The following is a 19,095-nucleotide window of genomic DNA, read 5'->3' on the forward strand; positions in this document are numbered from 1 at the left end:
AGTCTGGGGCCCAACTTGGGGAGGGCCCTCCCTCTGGAGAGAGCGTCTACTGTGGGGCAGAGGGGCTGGGAGAAGGCAGATCCACAGCATGGAGGCAGGGCAGGGACAAGATGACCCAGATTCGGGACAGCAGAAAGGCAGCTAGAAGACCCCCCCCCCACCCACTTGACTTCACACATCTGTGAAAACGTCCAGCTCCCCACCGATGCTCTGTGTCAACAACAAAACCCATGAGCCTCTCTCGCTTTTAAAAGTTCTTTTAATACAGCACGAAAAGGCTATATTGCTATAGGCAAGCTGTATACAGATTTTCCAGGAATAAGGCACACAACGGAATGCCATCCCGAGGGCAGCCCTTCAGAGAGGCCGGGAGCCTTCTCCACACACCCTCCGAGCTGGGCCCACGGGTTCTGTTTGTCTCTTTAGCTGGACACACACATATTAACAGATACAGACACGGACAGGGTCACCACACGGGAGTGGAGGAGGTCCAACGGCGAGGCTGGCAACAGACAGTGATGAGCCCTTCTGCCACCAGCCCCTGGGGGACGGCTCAGCCACCTCCCTGAAGGCCGGAACGCCTCCCAAACTTCAGGGTTAGTTGTTGCACTGGGCTACAATGTAGTGATGTTGGATTAAATATTCATTTAGAGTAGATTCAAGTCTATTAGATGTTGGAGGGCAGGTGTAAGGGCTCCGGCTGACAAATCCAAGTTCAAAGAGCATAGGGCCCAGAGGCGTGGCTCAGACGGCAAAACTCCAAAGAGGGGCGTCCAAAGAAGTCTGCCTCCTGCTTCGTCTTCCCTGCTGGGCCCTGCTGACCCGAGCCCTCCACCAGGCCAAGGAGGCCATCTTCGGCTCTGGCCAATCATGGAGGGGCCGGTTAGTGATAATATGCTGGCTCTGTAATACTGATACGCCCCTCTTCCCCTGGCCCACTCCCTGCCCCCCTACAAAGTTAATAACCATAGTAACAAGATAATAATAAGAAGGTGCAAGAGAATGGATTACAATGCTGTGTTTGTTATCCTCAGCTGAAGAGGCTCAAAGGGGTCACTATTCCCTTTTCGGCTATGTTACCTCATAATAGCTTCCCTTAAAAAAAAGCAATACTTTCCAAAATACACATACGTATAAATACAGGACACGAACATATTAATAAGTCTAAGCACTTGGATAATATGCTTGGCTACTTAATACTGATATTTTCATCCAAGGAAAACAACACAGAATAACAACAATATGGCTTAAAGAATTGCAAAGATTTTTTTTCCTCATCAGAATTATGTACCAACTTCATATAATATTCTATGTAGACAATATTTCCTTCTTAATGTAGTTCAGTTGCATACTTTTTACAGATCAAAGCATAGTAAAAAAAAAAAAAAATCAAACCAAAAACAAAACGAAACAAAAAACCAACAGGAAAAAAGAGAAAAGTTATCACCATAAATATTTTCTTGCAGCTCAACCAGAAAGGTTTGCAAAATACTTCCAGAAATCTTCGTTTGATATTCTACTGCCCTCCTGAAATCTCCAAAGGTTTGAAAATGCCTCTCTTTTTTGTTTTTTTTTAATCTCAAAGATCAAGCAATTATATTTTTTCTTTTTTCTTTTCTTTTTTTTTTTTTTTTAAAAAAAGGCCCCTCAAATATATACAGACAAAAATCACTGTCGAGATTTTTCGGGAGAAGGTAACAAATTCAGTGTTGTGAGAAAAAATTGGTAACCAGAAAAAATTTTAACATCTATGAATTTTCTTTTCAAAATACACACATAGTATTTTTCTTTAAAAAAAAAAAAAGGAATCGTGTCAAGTATAACTCAAAATAAATACAAATTCACAAGTAGAGCTATCGAATACTTCATACGGGTTAAACACTGTTCTCGCTCAACTAGATCACTAGATCTACTAACTGCCAGCGATTGTCCCTTTTGAACGTACAAACCACACGCTTTCTTGTCTCCTGGGCTCCCAGGCCCTCTGAGCACTTCGTCCTCGCAGTACCCGGCCTCGACAACAGTGGCTTCTGCCGCCCATAGAGAGCTCCCCAGTTCAGCCAGAGCCGTGCAGGAGCAGGGGGTACACAGAGAGGCTGCTTTGGGGCAGGAGGGCCCGGCCCCCACGCCAGCCAGCTCTGCATAGAAGGCAGGGGCAGTGACTGCCAGCTGGATAAGCCCACTGGAAAGGTCACTTTGGGGTGATATCCCATTTCCTACTGGCCCGTGGCAGGCCCGTGGACTCCAGCGGTCTGGAGCCTGGGTTCTTTTTAGGGTGTGGGCCTTCCCCACCACTGTGGGACAGTCGGCAGGCTCCGGGCGTCCTAGGGCCAGGGTCCCCCTCTGGGGCCAGGTCCCCGGAAGGGCTGGGTCCCGGTCCTCACAGCAGAGACGAGCTCACTGCCCACCACCGCGGACACTACCTTCAGCAGTGCTCTAGAATGACTGACAGCAACAGCTTCTCCCTGGGGACAGAGAGCCTTGGGCCAGGATGACTCCAGCTCACCTTGACATCATGGAGAAGACAGGAGACAGCTGGGAGGGATCCCTCAGTGGCATTCCCAGTGGAAGGGGAGGGTGTTCACAGTCGGTTCCTGGGCATTCTGCCCCTGTGGGCGGCAGGGAGGCGGCTACAGGGCTCGGGCTGGAACTAACACACTCTTGTTAAGTGCTCAGAGGGCATGGCCCCCTGATATCTACCCTGCAGCCCCCCTGGCTGCAAATACACTCACTCCGTCTCTTCAACGTGCTCCCTGGACCCCTGGTTAACACTTCACTGTAACTCCTCAGTCGTACACAGCATTTTCATTTGAAAACAAAAGGCGATTGGGCACCCGTTGGGTGACCTTGAGCCACGGTAAACACTGAATTTCAGGCCCATTTCATGGTCTGATTTTTTTTTTTTTTTCCCACAGAGGCATGATGTTGGGGCAAAATCAAGTGACCCAGTCCTGACAGATGGCTCTCTCCCTCTCCCTGGGAGAAAGGAAGGATGATGGGACAACAAAATTAGGACTTCTCACCGGGGGGAGAGAGAAGAGAGGGGAGCGTGATCCCTCCCACCAGCCAGGACAGCGTTCTGACCAACGTGACTTGCCCAGAGGCCTCCCTGCTCCCTTGGGAGGTAGGAAATCACTGTCCCCATTTTATAAATGAGAAGTTCTGTAGCTTACATTGGGGTTGCCAAGTGTGACAGGGATCCTTCTCCCTCATTTTTGCAGGGATGGGGGACCTCAGGCGGGGCGGGGGTGACAGGGGGTGACGAGAAGACTGGCGCCCCTCAATTCTCACCTAAGTGACTGATGGGTGGCGGTGTGCAGTCTGGGACTTGGACGGCCTCTCCAAATAAGGCTCCATGTGAATCCCAGCACTGAAACGGGCCTCTGCTCTCTGGAGTCACTCTCTCACTTAACTAGTGGGGAAACTGAGGGCCGGAGATGAGAAGTTCTTCCCAAGGCTACGTAGTGTGTCAGCAGCAGGGCCAGCATTTGAACCCAGGTCTCCAGGACACCAGGCCTGCGTCTGTCCTGCCAGAGTGCCTTCCCCACTGGGCCCTTCAGCCTCGATCAGGGGGTGGCCCCTAGTGTTGGGGGGAGGTGAAGGAAAAGGGTAGAGAATGGGCCTGACAAAATCCAAGCACAAAATCCAATCCCAAGTGGAAAACACGTGTGGTGGGGGGCAGGGGAGGCATTGTCTGATATGCCCCAGGTCACACCGTGGAACGCTGTCCAACATTCAGTGCCTCCCTGTCCCTGACCTCTGGGTCTAGGGTATGCAATGCTAATGATGTCAGAGGCAGTCGGTTTTGGGGCTCATGGTGGGCAGGGGGCAGAGATGCCCACTCCCCAGCAGCTGCTAGAACCGGTGTCAGCTAGCCAGGATTGCTGACACAAACAGGACAGAAAAGTAGGGCTCTCTGAGTGGCTTTGCACTCAGGGCAGACTGGAAGGTTCTGGGTAGAGAAGGAGGCCTGGGTAGTCCTGGGGAGACAGTCCCCTGCAGGCTTTGGGATTCACAGTAAATTTAGTGCACTTGTGGCCAATGCAAGGCTGCTCAGCCCAAAGGGAGTCTCAGAGGAAGGGACCCTGCAGGGGACACCCAGGGCTTTATGGGGTCCTGTGTACTGACCTCCGCTCACCCTTGCCCCTTCTGCACTGACCCCAGGCCCACCTGTAGAGAGTCCCAGAGACCCGGCTTTCTGTGGGGGCAGCTATGTCAGTAACACTGTTTGTCAACACACGCGAGACAAGAACCTAAGACGCCCCCTGCCTAGGCCGGTAAGGCTGCGAGGCTCCGCCCCCACGCACGCAGCACGGAGAGACACGGGGAGGGGGGCGTGGTCTCTGGCTGGCAGGAAGGCGGCTGTGGGCGCAGCGGGCTGGCGGCGGCTCATTGCACTCGGCGGCAGTAGTAGCCCAGCACCTTGCACTTCTCACAGAGGTGCTGGGGGTGCTCCTTGCTCTGGTCGGACACGTCCAGGCCATCGGGCTTCTCCAGGGGTCTCTGCAGAGAGGAAGGAGGGAGTGGAGAGAAAGACAGAAACACAAACAGAAGCAGGGAGAGTGAGACAGACGCAGCGAGGGACAGCACCAGACAGACAGACAGACGGGGAGGGGGTGCCCAGAGAGCGAGCCTGTAGTCACAGAGGTTGTTTGCCTAGGCGCTTGGGCCCTTCCTGCCTCTGGCCTGTTGCAGGTGCGTGTCCTGGGCTGGGGCTGGGCAGTGGGAGGGGCTCCTGTACCCGAGCGACCAGTCTAAACACCACCGTGCCCTCCCCCAGGACTCTCTGAGCAAGCCCAGGACAGAGGCGGGACAGTGGGGCACAGACATCACCCAGATGAGGAAACCGAGGCCCAGAGCAGGGAAGACCCAAGCCCAGTCTCCTGATTTCCAACACACCCAGTGCTCCTCACCAGGCCTCTTGTCACTCCCATGCTTCGGGGTTAGGGTGGATGAGACCCCAGCTCCGTGAGGTTAGCAGCCAGTGCCCTTCATCCCAAGGCCTGGTACTGTCCGTTGAGTGGCCAAATGATCAGAACTTCACTATATGATTTTAGGGAGCCTCGGTTGCCGCACCTGTAAAGTGGGCCATCACTGCACCTCGTCTGTGGGGCCGTGGGAGGAATCAGATGTCTGGATGTTTGTACACTAAGCAGCGTGAGGCACGTATGAGAATACGTCTGTGACATAGGGAGCTTCCCGCTCCCTCTCACTCTCCTGTCCTGGTTCTCAAAAGCCAGGAAAGATTTGTTCCCCTGGAAATTTTACGGAGGCTATTAGGCACACCTCTTGAAGCAGATAGTTTCGTGGCTGGCAGGCGAAGCCTCAGCCCAGAGCCCCTCCTGCAGAACAGTCCCCTGCATGGATCTGGGGGGACTCAAGGGAAGCCAGCTGGGACCCACACGCTGGGGACAGGGAGCAGGAACTGCAGGCTGGTGTGAGGCCAGGGAGCCTCGGTGCCAGTGACCGTGACCAGGGATGGCCCTGGAGGGAAGCTGAGGGTGAGCACTGCCTCCTGGGCAGATCACGAACCTCTCAAAAGTAGTGCACTGGCTTTACCCAATACCTGGCCCGAAGCTGACACTCGCAGCCGTCTGGGAAATGGAAGAGTCACGGGGGTCTAGGAGATGAACACGGGGACTGCGGATGGGCAGGGTTCTGATCCAAGGGTCATAAAACCCACCTCTGCACTTTCAAGCCTAGAGCCACACAGAGAAAGCCTGCAAAAAAGGACAGGAGCCTTGGCCTTGTCTCAAGGGGTTTTGAGATGACTGGCTTTCCTGGCCAGGGGAGAGGAGCAAGAGTTCGGCTTTGTGTCAGATATGGGCTTGAACTACCTACAAGCTGTGTGACCTTGGGCAAGCCACCGACCCTCTGATCCTCAGTCTCCCCGTCTGCAGAAGGGGACATTGATAACACTTTTCTCATGGGGCTGTTGTTACATCTCAGTGAGTAGAAAGAGCATAAGCAGATAAAAACTATTAATGTTGCTTGTTATGATTATTAATGGGAAGGGGATACCCACCAGGTAAAGAAAGGGTCACTGAAGCCACGATTCCAAGCTTGAAGGCCTGTGAAGGCCCCATCACCTGCTCTCCTAGGCATCTCATAAATACCAACAGCACCCCATGGGCGAGCCAGGGCCAAGGACCTGCTGGCCAAGCTCCCTGGCTGAAAGAAGGGCTCCCTGACCTTGAGCTGAACTCTGGGTCCCTATACGTCCACCTGTCATCACAGCCACACAGGGGCCACACACTCTCCACTTGGCTCCCACAGGCCTGAGAGAGGTAATACTGAGGTCTCCCCTCGTCCAGATCAAACTCAGCCTGGTTTCTAGCTCTCCTCCCCAACTCTTCATGCTGGCCGGGGCCCCTCCTTGAACCAGCCTTCCAGGTGGGGCCAGAGATGCCAGAATAGGCAGGCCTGAGGCCACTCTTGCCCCACATGGTTTACACCTTGCAAATCACTGCCACACAAATCATACCATCCAACCTGACAGCCTGGCTGGGAGGGGCACATTACTCTCCCCATATGTTACAGATGAGGAAACTGAGGCCCCAAGACATTAAGGGTCTTGCCCTGGGGCCTGCAGCTTCACCTATCTGCCCAGGGCTGTTGGACAACAACTTTCTCCTCCAGAGCCTCAACGTACCCTTCTGTAACCTGGGCGGGAGGTCAATAACATATACCGTATGCGTGATAGAGAGAGAAGTCGGTGTCTTAAAGCACTGTATAACCATCAAGTCAAGCTCTGCGAGACTTAGCAATTGCTGTGTGACCTCCAGAAGTTCCTTAACCTCTCTGTGCCTCAACGCCCTCTTCTATAAATTGGGGCTAATAAGGGCACCTACTTGTAAGGTGGTTGTGAAGAGTAAATGAGTTAATACATGCCAAGTTAGCTGGCATATGAAAACCAAAGTGCTGGCCAGTATTAATATCACATATCATTGTTGCTATTATTAGTATTATGTAGGACTGGGGGCAGGCCGGGAGCGAGGGATCCAGCTGAGTCCCCGTGGAAATGCCCTTGCGACACCCTCACCATCCCTCCTCCTTGGCCATGACCCTATCAGTGTCCCTTTCCCTTCCCTCCACGGGTCAGGGCTCCGCTGAGTGGAGGAGCGCAGGGTGGGGGCGGGGGGAGCCGCCAGGATGACTCCCCTCTGTGGAAGGAAAACCTTCAGCTGCTGGGATGGATCACCCCAGGGCCGCCCCCACCCCCCAGCAGGGAGGCAGAGGCCTTCAGTGTTTTCTTCTCCATGGGGGCAGGGGAGCCGCAGCCGGAGCCTGACGGGAAACAGATGTGGCAGGAGAGGGAACCGGAGGGTTCTCAGGGGATGGATGCCCCACAGGTCAGAGCTCAGGGGGCAGAAGAAATAAAGCAGCTCCTCTCCACCATGGGGGCCTGGGGTGGGGGGGGCGGCGAGGGCCCCAAGTCTTCCTCTGAGCTCTTCAAAGGCCCCTGATTGCTGGGGAGTCGGGTGGGGACATGCCCCTCCCCACCCAGCCTGCAACCCCTCAGAGACAGAGGAGCCAGGTGAAAAGTTCGTAGAGGCCAGGAGAGGAGATTGGGGATGCTAGGTGCTGGGACACTGGGTCCTAGGCCCCCTTAACATTGCCTGGCTGAGGGGCTTGCTCAAGCCCTGTGGTCTCTCTGGGCCTCAGTTTCCCTACTGCACACAGCAGGGTTCAACCAATAGGGCTGACGGACGGAGAGGGGAAGAGCAAAGCCACATGTTTCCAGAGGATCCTTCTGGGTCGGGTACCAGTGCGGAGACTGAGCCTGAGTATGGGGGTGCCCGTGGGGGGCTGCGCTGAGACTGAGTGTGGCAGGATGCTCCAAAGCACAGCTGGCCTGGGGATGGCGGCTCCTTCCTCGTGGAAGGAGCGAGGAGCCCTGCCCTGCCGGATGCTAGAGCAATATAGGGGCAGGGGCCGAGGAGGCTGGAGCCACTGCAGGGAGGCTGGCACCCTGGCCTCAGGCCTGTGGGCGAGGCCGTGCCTCTCTGCTCAGGTTGCAGAGGGTATGGGCATCATAAGGACCAAGTGAGCCTCCCAGACGCCCAGCACCGACCCAAGTCCTGCCCTGACCCGCGCAGATGAGCCCCCTTGGGAGCTCCCCAGCCCAGCCCGCCACCGTGACGTGGCCTCCATGCTCCCCTTTCCCTCTGGCCCCAAACTTGATCCCTCTTCATGAAACCCAGCTTCTCTATGGACCTTGAGTCAATCACACCCCTTGCCTCCGTTTCCCCCTCTGTAGAAAGGAAAGACAGCAGTGCTGACCTTGTGGGGTAGCTGAGAGGATGACGGGTATTAAGTACTGTTATAATTTTCCCATGCTTGCCCTCTCCCATCACGGGGACCCACCTGCAGCCTCCTCGCTCCCTCCCGCCCCCAGGAGCACGCTGAACCCTTCGCTCTGGCACACCCAGTGCCTGTGCAGCTGAGCTGAGACACGTACCGACTCCCGCCTGGCCTCAGGCCTGGGCCCCCCAGCACTTCAACAGACCGTCTCCAAGCACAGAGGCAAGTTCAACCCCATTTCCCACCCGGGGACCTTGGGAAGAAGATGGGGCTTCTCAGGGCCCTGCTTCTCCTCCCTGTGAAATATGGATGAACAGAACACCCCATCTGAGGACAGAGTATACACGAGGGGTGTGTAGGGACTCAGCAGATGATGCCCAGAGGATGATTCGGGCCAGAGTTTCCCTAAATGCCAGTTGCTAACCCTGTCCGATTGAATCCCGTCGCTGCAGTTGGAGAAGGGAAGGCCTAAAAGCCCTGAACTTGGTCGTCCTTCAGCACCTGCACAGATCTGGCCCCGGAGGAGCCCTCAGCCAAGTGGGTCCATGAGAGAAGGAATGAACCCCTCTGAACAGCACTGGCCATGCCCCAAGTGCCCCTGGGAGCACGGAGTTCAACCCACAAGGTAGTGTGATCATTGTCACACATGGTGGGAAAGGTGTCTTGGACTGGCGTCTCCAACCTCAGGAATTGCCGGGAAATCAGGAACCAGGACGCCTTGTCTCCTTTGAACTGCCTACTCCTGGCCCCATTCCCTGGATGTGCTCCCCAAACACTAGGCCCACCCACCGGGTCACCAGGCCTGTCTTGGCACTGCTGGGCCTGGGTGCCCCCCTCTTTGCCGTTAGGATGTGGGCTAGTCTCTGCCCCTAAGGAGACCCCCGTCTGCTGGACCTTGATGGCCAGCTTTGAGTCTCCTTGCCCACCTGTCATAGTGTGGTTGATGGGAACCACAGAAACCCTTGGGGGAGGGGGTGGGGAGGTCTGCAAACAGAGGCAATGGAGGCCAGCATGAGGGTCATAAAATCACAAGATGTTTCAATCAGGAGAATCCTCTCAGATGGCTCCCATGTGCACAAACAAGATAAAGCCCAAACTCCACACCATGGCCTCCGAGCCAGTCCCAGGCGGCCCGCCCCACCCCCCCCCCCACCTCTGCTTCACCCCTCAGCTCCACCAGTGCTCTGTGCCTGACCCTGGCCTCCCCACTTCGCACATGCTGTTCCCTCCAGCTCGGCCACCCCCACGCAGCCCCCTGCAAGCCTCCACCACAGCTCAGCCAACATCAGTGCCTCACGGGAGCCTTCCCCAAGAGCCTCAAAGCCCACCTCCCTTCCTGGCCCGCCTCCTCCACCCCTCTGCTCCTGCCATCCTTCTTGGTGACTCGGCCCACACGGGGAGGACTGGCCCTAGCCCTGGCTCCTTAGTGCCCCCGCGCCATCGTCAACGTGACCTTCTCCCCCCCTGCCCCTTTGGCCACGCCCTGGACTTGGTCTTCAGACCAAGAGCTGCTCTCTGTGCAGCTCCACCCGGCCTGGGCCCCGCCTCATCCTCCCTTCCCATTAGGGCCCTTCTGGCCTCCCTTCCCGGCCATCCGGCTGACATCCCAGGACCACGCACGATCACACTTCTCCAAATATGCCAGCTCTTCAGCCTTCCTCCCTCTGAATCACTGTCCTGGGAAACCTCTGCCCCCGGCCACTGACTCTGGCCCACGCCTGCCCCGTGACCCTGCTGGAGCAAGTCACAGAACCAGGCTGGTGGCGCCAGTTACAACCTCACACCTCCCCGGGCCTGGGACGCAGCTAGATTTCTCTAGGAGGCCCATGTCCTCCGTCCTTCCCCGAGGCCACCACATCCCTCCTCACTCTCATTTCTCCTGAAAACCTCCTGTCCCATTTCAGAGAGAAGACGGAAGCCTTGGAAGTGAAGCTCCTCTTCTTTGTGCCATCAAACGCACCAGCCTTCCTGACCACTCCCACGTCCCCCCCCCTCCCGTGCCATGGTAAGGCATCACCCCCTTGCTCCCGTATCATCAGCCCTTTGCTTCCTTCTGGATCCTTCTCACTTGCCTGTAACATGCTCCAGGACTTCCCGTCTCCATAACACCCACCTCAATGCCACCTGCCCTCCTGTGGCTACTGCCCCATATCGCTGCTTCTCTCTACAATCAACCCCCCTTGAGAGAGTAGACAATGAAGCCTGGCCCAACAAACCCCTCCCACCCCCATCATGGCTCCACAGCCACGGCCCCAGACAACACGTCCACTAAGAATCGACGTCTCCACTCTGTCCTTACGCCTGACCTGCAGGGCACCGGCTTAGTGGTTCTCAGACCTTAGGTGCAGTTCAATGAGATATGCATGTGAACGTGGCGCCCCGTGAAATTTGAGGACCGCCTCCGTGTTGCCAAATCTCCAGGGCACTTGGCCATGGCCATTATACCAGACATCTCTGCACCAACCACACCTGCCCACTTGAATGGTACACTCCCCCGCCGACCTCCAGGACTCCATGCTCCCCGGTTCTGCTCCGTGATGGATCCTTCTCCTCCAGCTGAGCCCCCAGTGCTGGGATTCTCCAACACATGGACTGGGGAATTCTGTCTCTACTTTGTCTACATTCTGCAGGAAATCTCATCCACTCCCTACATACCTCTAAGTCCATGATACCCGAGTATGTAGAAGCCACTGTGACTTCTCATATGAGCTTCAAAGTAACAAATCCGACTGCCTTCTTGACGTCCGGACTTAGATTTTTCAGGAACATCTCACATGTAACATGTGTATCAGAGGACTTTTGCTTTTATCTGGGATACCTAGGTCTCACCCTGCCCTGCCCCCAGCCCAGGATGCCCACCTCAGTAAGCGCACTCCATCCACTCAAGGGTGATAGTTCTCCCGGATTCCTGCCTCTCCCTCACCTCCCACATCCAATCCGGTGACATTTTGTGTTGGACTCAGGTCCAAGGCCACCTGCTAGGTTCAGACCTTTCCCAGCGTGCACGGGACGGCATGGCTTTCCCACTGGACTCCTCACTGTTGATCAGCCAGCCCCACCAAGACTAATCTCTGCACACACCCAGAATAATCATCTCAAAGTAAAGCTGAAAGTGTTGTTCCTCGTGGGTTTCGAGAGAGCACCCACCCCACCCCACCCTATTCCTCTTGCCCTGCTCTCCTGATTCTTCACTTAGGTTTGGGCCTTGAGCACCCAAGTCCTTAAGGCCACGGGGCATTTGCACCTGCTGTACTGTCTTCTTTGGATGGCCTGTAACAGGTCTGGCTTCCTCCCATCCTTCAGGCCCCGGAGTAAACGGGCCTCCTCTTTGCAGCCTGCAGTGGGTACATCCTCCCTGGGATGACACCTCTGTCCCCCAGGCCCCAGCGTGCCCACGTGTACCTTGGCCACCAGCCCCACGCTCAGTGCCTGGTACACTGGGGCCGTCCCGTATACATGAGTCAACTGAGTGAGCAAATGAACGAGATACGTGTTCTCTGGAGTGAGTGCCCTGCTGCCCCCCACATCCCCGCTCATCTCACAACAGCACCCCGAGCTCATTAGTACCGAAGAATTCACCAGGGGTCTGCGGTCTCAGGGTCTTGGTGAAATTGCCCCTTTACCCTCCTTCCCTGGGGAGATGGTGCTCCCTCACCCCCATTTCGGATGAGAACAACAAAGGGCCAACCAACGTGGAGAGATCTGGTCTCCTCCTTGTCACATGAAGGAGCAAACGGAGGCCCAAGAGGGACAAAGTCACCCTCCCCCACACCCGAGGCCCTCCAGAGGGCCCCTCCCGCCGTGGCTCCCGCGCTCCCGGTGCCCGCAGCTCACCTGCTTGTGCGGGTACACGTTGATGTGGCACTTGATGCACTCCTGCCCCATGTTGGCCCAGGAGTTCCCGCTCATCCATTTTCTCTTGCACTTGGGGCACTTATACTCGCCGAAACAGCGCTTCTTGCCCTGGTACGGGGTCAGACCCTCGCCTTTGGGGCGTGCCTAGAGGACAGGAAGCAAACGTAGGGCGTTGGGGTCCACCGGCCCAAACTGACGCCCCTACAGGGGTCGCCCGGTCTTCCCCTTCCGCCTTCACACTCCATGTGCAGACACCTTTCGTCCCCATCCAGGGAACACTGGGCGACCCCCAGAGCACACCCGGGATCCCAAGGCTGGGAGACCCACACAAGGGAGACAGAGAACAGAGGAGGCGATGGAGGGTACACATCCTTTCTAGATTTCGGGGACCAAACTGTGTGATGGTGGCCAGGAATTCCTTCTCTGACTCCGATGTCGTAAAAAGGCAGCCAGTGGTCGCATGCACCCGCACACAGGTGCTCTTTGGCCACACGGTGGTGTGGTTCAAAGGGTTATGGGGGGGGGGGGGGGCGCCCGGGTGGCTCAGTCCGTTGGGCGTCCTACTTCGGTTCGGGTCACGATCTCGTGGTTCGTGGGTTCAGGCCCCACATCAGGCTCCGCGCCGACAGTGCGAAGCCTGCTTGGGATTGTCTCTCTCTTCCTCTCTCTCTGCCCCTCCTCTGCTTGCGCTCTCTTTCTCTCTCCAAATAATAAATAAACTTAAATGGTTATCGGAGAGGCAACGCAGGCACAACGTGTGCAACCTGGAAGGTGTATCTCCCCTCCCCCTGGCCCCAGCCACAGCTCCCCTCGTGGAGGCCTTCTTCATTTCCTTTACACCACCCCGGGATGGCTTCTGCATTTACAAACATACACACCATATAGACACACACTCACGTCCCCATCCCTCACTCGAGGGACACCTTACACCTTCCGTTCTGCATCTTCCCTTTCTTAGTAAGCTATCTCGGGTATATTATTATTGTGAGATATGCAATAACACACCTCTTCCCTGCATCAGTACAAACGGCCCTGCCGTGTTCTGTTTAACAGCTGTATAGCGCGGCGTCTATGCGAGCTCTGCGGCGCTCGCCAAGCACCACGACAGAGCACCTGGGTTCTCCCACTCTTCCGCTATCGCAGTGCAACAATGGGTAATTGTGTGTGCATGTGTGTGTGTGTGCATATCACATTTTGCACGCGTGAGGGGACGTGTGGGGGATAAATCCCCAGAGATTAAACCGCGGCGTCAAGGGGGATGCGCACTTTCAATTCTGAAGGATAATGACGCGTTGCCCCCGGCCCCCGCCACCACCACCCTGCAGGGGTACCAACTTAATGTCCCATTCCCTCGCCAGAATCGCTGTCACTGTTGCCAGTCTAAGAGGTAGAAAGTCTTCTCAGAGTGGCTTTGACTTGTCTTTTATTGCAAGAGAGAATTCCCCGTGCATTTAAGAACCACTGTGCTTCCTTGGTTAATGTGTCACGTGGGTTGATGTGTGTCCTTTGTGATCTTTTTTTTTTTTTTTTTCTGCTGGGGTTTGTTATGTTTCTTGTTGACTTGTAACTGCACTGTACCTATTAAAGAGACGAATTCTCTCCCGCGTGGTGTTTTTGGTTTTGGTTGAAGCAGCTTTAACAAGATATGATTCACAGACCCCACATTTCACCTGTACGAGGTGCACAATTCAGTGGGTTTTAGTACACTCACCGAGTTTTATATTAACCCTCACTGCAATCTAATTTTAGAACATTTGGTTGTCCCCCCCTCCCAAAAAAAGAAACCCTATATCCATTATACCCTTCTCACCCTACCCAGCCCTGGGCAACCACCAATCTCCTTTCTGTCTCTAGAGATTTCCCTGTTCTAGATGGTTCATATACAAGGAATCACACAATAATCATCCTCTTGTGTCTGGCTTCTTTCATTCAGTGTAATGCTTTTAAGGATCATCCATGTAGGAGCACGTCTCAGACCTTTATTCCGACTTGTTGCCAGATACTATCCCATGGTGTGGACATGCTGTATTTTATTACTTATTCATCGGATGATAGACATTTGGGTTGTTTCTAATTTGGGGCTATTATGAATTATGCTGCGGTGAACATTCACATACAAGCTGCAAGGTGTTTTATAAACTTGGATTAGTCACCTCAGTATTTGAAAATGGGACATTTCAGGGGCGCCTGGGTGGCTCAGTTGATTAAGTGGCTGACTTCGGCTCAGGTCATGATCTCGCGGTCTGTGAGTTCAAGCCCGGCGTTGGGCTCTGTGCTGACAGCTCAGAGCCTGGAGCCTGCTTCCGATTCTGTGTCTCCCTCTCTCTCTGCCCCTCCCCTGCTTGTGTTCTCTCTCTCTCTCTCTCTCAAAAATAATAAACATTTAAAAAAATTAAAAAAGAAAAAGAAAACGGGAGATTCCACCTAGAAATTAGGACCACATTGGTCCAGAAATCTCTCAGGTGACTATTCACTGAGGCTGAGGAGTGGCCCCATCACAATGACTGCACATCTTCCGTGTTGCCTCTGTTCCAACCAGCTGCTCCTTGGATTTACGTCACGTACTTGGCACTTGTAAGCTTTGGGTCTGACACAGGCTTAAACACACGTTCTCCACTGTGGATATTCAAAGTGTGGGTCCTAGACTGGCATCCGCAGCATTACCTGAGAGCTTGTTATAAATGCATGGTCTCAGGCTCCACCTTAGATCGACTGAATGGGAATCTGCATTCTAACAAGAGCCCCAGGGGATCCATGTGCCGTTAAGTTTAAGAAGCTCTGGGCTACAGGGTGATCCGTCTCTACAGTCATGTTTGGGCAATTGCCCATTCACAAAGTAGCACATAAAGGTTAAGAGCACAGACTCTGGACTGAAATCCCAGCTCTGTGATCTTACGCAAATTACTCACAAAGATAATGACACGAACCACCATCTGACTATTCTGAAGATCAAACGAGATAATACATGTAGAACACTTAGAACAGTGCCTGATACCTAAAACAGCAGTATTCGTTATTATTGTTATTTACAAACATAGAATAATAGCAGCACGTAAAGCAATAATTTCTTCCTTCAGGAACCGTGTCTCTTATTCCCAAGAGCCAATACCACCACTTGGTGACAGCCTACTAGAATTTCAGGCAAATCACTAAAAAGGGACATATTACTGAGTGTGTAAATCTAAATTTAGAAAGTGACAACAATACTGCCCTGATCTTTTGGGCCTGCTGCCTAATGTCTTTAGATCTTTATTGGCCTTCCTGGCGGCCATTATATCCTGGGGAGGACGTTCAGTCTGAGCTCCAAGGCAGGGCTGGCTCTCAGCACTGGCAGGTCTGTGAGGGAGGCTGGTTATGCCGAGGGGAGCACTCAGCATGCAGTCGGCATCCAGGCTCCAGTCAAATTGCGGTAGAGGGGTCAACTTATGCTTTGAGCTCTGTTGGTCTGAGGTCCGTGGGTGTGCAGTGATCCTTCTGACCCCTTCTGGTGCCACCCTTCCTACCTGGTGCCTGGTACCCGCAGCTTCGAAGCAACTCTAGCTTCTATGGCCTCCCTTCCCAGTAATCCTGAGATAAATGCTAGATGCACTCTTTCCCTGGTGTCTCCATTCATAAAGGCACCTACATTTAAAAGGTGCCTTTTAGGATGGGTAGGCACGGGGTGCCTCACCCATGGTAGCCTGTGAGACTCCCTGATTGAAGGGGGAAAGGTGGGGGCCATCACCAGTCAGGCCCACTCTGGGATCTGGCCCTACAGGCTTCTTGATTCAGAAACTGACAGGCCCTGTAGCTGGGGCAAAGGGCAGGGGGCAGGGTATCAGAGGGAGGGGGCAAGGCATCCTGGGGTCACTCAGCAGAGTGAAAGGTGAGGAATGGCAGAGCCGACAATTTGGTTCCCAAAGAGTCTCTGCTTCAGAAGGAAACCCACATGAAAAAGATGACACAGAATGTGCACCAAAGACAGAAGCAGGCAGATGAGAGGAAGGAGCGAGGGGAGGGTCGGAAAGCACCATCACACCGTGTAATTAGAAAACCAGCCGTTCTGGAGCCATCCATCAGGGAGCGTGAACTGCTGGGCAGGGCCCAGGGACAGGGGCTACCGCGTCCTGCAGGACCAGATGTCCTCAGCACCCCATTCCCACCCTGCCATCAGGCCAGGCACTGGCACCCCGCTGCGTGGGACATGGCTCACACCATGGATGCCACGGCCAGGTGCCGGCGATCACATTCTGCCTCTGCTGGGACTATCTGGGGGACCCCGAGTGAGTTACTCAAACTTTCCATGCCTTGGTCTCCTCATCTGGAAACCAGGATCATGGTGAGGGCCGGCCTCCCCAGGCTGCTGGAAGGATGGGAGGCATTCATGCATATGAAGGTGTTAGCTGACAGCTGGACATTACAAGTGCTCACTGACCATTAGCAATTTCAGGATGATTTTTCTCCTGGGGCTGGTGCAGGGAGGGGTAGCAGCTGCCTTCGGGGCAATGCAGAGGCTGGGGCTGAGACCCGGGGGGTGTAAATCACAGGAGGAAAGCTCCCAAAGATGGGAGGGCACCTGGGTAAAGGGTGGGCCCACTATCCCCAAAGATGGAGGAGGTGGCAGGCAAAACAGGGACTGCATTAGGTATTTTCACCTTCTGGAATTTTCAGGGAAGAACCAAGAAAGACAGGGGAAGGCCGCAGAAGCTCTGTGGTGCTGCTGGCAGAGAACAAAGGGAAGAGCAAAGAGGGGAGACGCTTACAAGGGGCCACCTGTGTGCTGGGCTTTGCGCTCAGGGCTCCACAGCCTATCAGGCTCCCGCTCGACTCTTCCCATAACCCTGTGGGGCAAGGAATATCATCAACCCATTTAACAGATGGCAAAACTAAGGCACAGGGAAGGGGCAGGACTCACCAAACAGCTTCCAGTGTCTGAGAAGCAGGACTAGGCCCAGCGGGCTTTTCCACGAGGCTACATTTGGCTTCCCTTTTCTGTCTGTCACCCCCCAAATGTGTCTCTACCACAAAGCTGAGGGCTGTACTCAGAAGAAACATCCTCAGCCCCTCTGCTCAGCCCAGCCTGGCGGCTCTGCCCTCCTGCGGGTCACAGGGGGAGAAATGGCCTGCAGGGCAGGGGTAAAGAGGCAGTGGAAGCCGGGGAAGACAGGCCAGAGGGCAGCTCTCAGCTCAGCAGCAAGGAGCCGCTTCCTGGAAGGACTTACTCCAACACTGTTTATGCTTACAGAGCAGGGCAGGGCCAAAGGGAGGAGGAATTTTTGATGGAACAAAGACTTCTCTACCCCCCACACTTTCCCCCTGCCTCCTCCCAGAAAGGCCAGCCTCTTCTCATAAACTTCAACATGAAACAGACGCTGACTGCCGACGGCTCTGCAGGGGCCGCCACCCGCCCGGGCTGGGAAGGATGCCAGGCCTGACCTGCTCTCCTGACCCGGGCCCCTGCCACGTACGGCTCTGGGGAATCGCATCAGCCCCGGGCACAGCTCACTGGTGCTCGACACCACCCTGGTAGCACAGACAGGCCCTCTGGGGGCCAGAGAGGCAAGATGACTGGCTCAAGGACACACAGCAAGCCAGGGACTGAGCCGGGAGGAGGGGTTGGATCCTCCGGCCTCCAGACCGTGGCTGGAATCCTTGCGGAGGGCAGCCTGGGAAGTGGGCGGTGGGGGCTGCTGTGGGGGTAGAAAGGAGAACCTGGGCCAAGCAGCAGCTGAGAGCAAAGCTGGGCAGGTTGTGGGCAAGCCTCCTCCTTGGGAAGAGACACAGATGATGCTGACACTATCTGGGCACGGTTCCCTGTTTTTTTTTCCAACAGCTCAGGAGATTTCTTATGGTTGATGGTAAGATGGTGAGCTGCCTGTCACTGGTGGTATGCAAGCAGAGGTTGTGTAAACCACTCTCAGGGAGGCTGCCAAGGGGACTTCTGTCTCGGTCAGACAGTTGGACCAGGTTACTGTGAGGGCATTTGTAAGTCTTGTTGCTGGAGAGGGCCAACTAGCAGGGGTGGAGACAGGGCACTCCCAGACACCACCGGGAGTGGGGCCAAACAGGTATATTTCCTGCTAGATCCCTACAGCACAGTTTGGTGAACAGCCTTCCTGCGGCTTTTAGAAATGACCGTTCCCCCAGCAAATCTATTTCCGGGCAGCCGTCCTAAGGAAACTATCAGAGATACGGACCAACAGGGTGTTCAAGAATGTTCAGCATTGTTTATGACGTGAACAGCTACAATCAGCTAAACATTCAACACCAATGCCCTGGTGCCCTCAGTGATGTTACACCCATCGGATGAATGACAGCAAAGCCGTTGAGATGCTCATGAGGAATTTTTTTGAAGAGTTTGGGGAAATGCCAATAAAGAAAACAGGACAAGGTGACAGGACATGGGCTGCTCCCAGAGTAAACCCATAAAAAGGAAAAGGGTGCAGAAAAGGGCCGGCAGGAAGACAGAAGCCTTCAGAGGTTGCCTCCGGGAGACAGGATCCTCTATTCTAATTAAGGAATTGTCTTTAATGAGTAGGTGTGACTTTGGCGGTTCATCCTGCCGCTCCCTGGCCTGCGAGCCCCTCCTGCCCACGAGGGGGCGCCCTATGCTTTCCCAAGGTGGTGGCAACCCATCAGAGATGGCAACTCTACCCATACTTGTCCCCCACTTTGCCCCTGCAGGTGTGGCCACTGGGGCTTGCTGGACCCTGGCCGGCCTGCTGCTGGTTCTGTTGGCCCGCACTCATGTCCATAGGGTGGCCCTGCCCCCAGCCACCCAGCAGACTTCCCACCTCCTAGATTCCATCCACTCCCTCAATTTTGAGGACAGCTGGGAAGTATCCGCACCTGTCACATGACATAGAACTTGGCTGGTCAGTCTGCCAGTCCCTGCCCCTGTTTCCTGGAGTCCCACCCAGAGTGAGTAAGCCTTGAGGGTGAAGCTTGCTGTCCTCT

At 54.8% G+C, this 19,095-nt stretch overlaps 1 protein-coding gene across 1 annotated transcript in view; it reads right to left on the bottom strand.

Annotated features, from left to right (window-relative positions):
• Positions 1–241: 241 nt before the first annotated feature.
• The window catches only part of ZCCHC24 (zinc finger CCHC-type containing 24), a 63,873-nt gene continuing 45,019 nt past the window's right edge, over positions 242–19,095 (bottom strand). The window contains exons 3-4 of the mRNA XM_047825584.1: positions 12,139–12,303; positions 242–4,503 (exon numbers count right to left, since the gene is read on the bottom strand). Coding sequence (XP_047681540.1) covers positions 4,390–4,503; positions 12,139–12,303 — 279 coding nt within the window. The 3' untranslated portion in view covers positions 242–4,389. The remainder of the gene's footprint in view (positions 4,504–12,138; positions 12,304–19,095) is intronic.

The sequence above is a fragment of the Prionailurus viverrinus genome, chromosome D2 (assembly GCF_022837055.1).
Source record: "Prionailurus viverrinus isolate Anna chromosome D2, UM_Priviv_1.0, whole genome shotgun sequence".
NCBI lineage: Eukaryota > Metazoa > Chordata > Mammalia > Carnivora > Felidae > Prionailurus > Prionailurus viverrinus.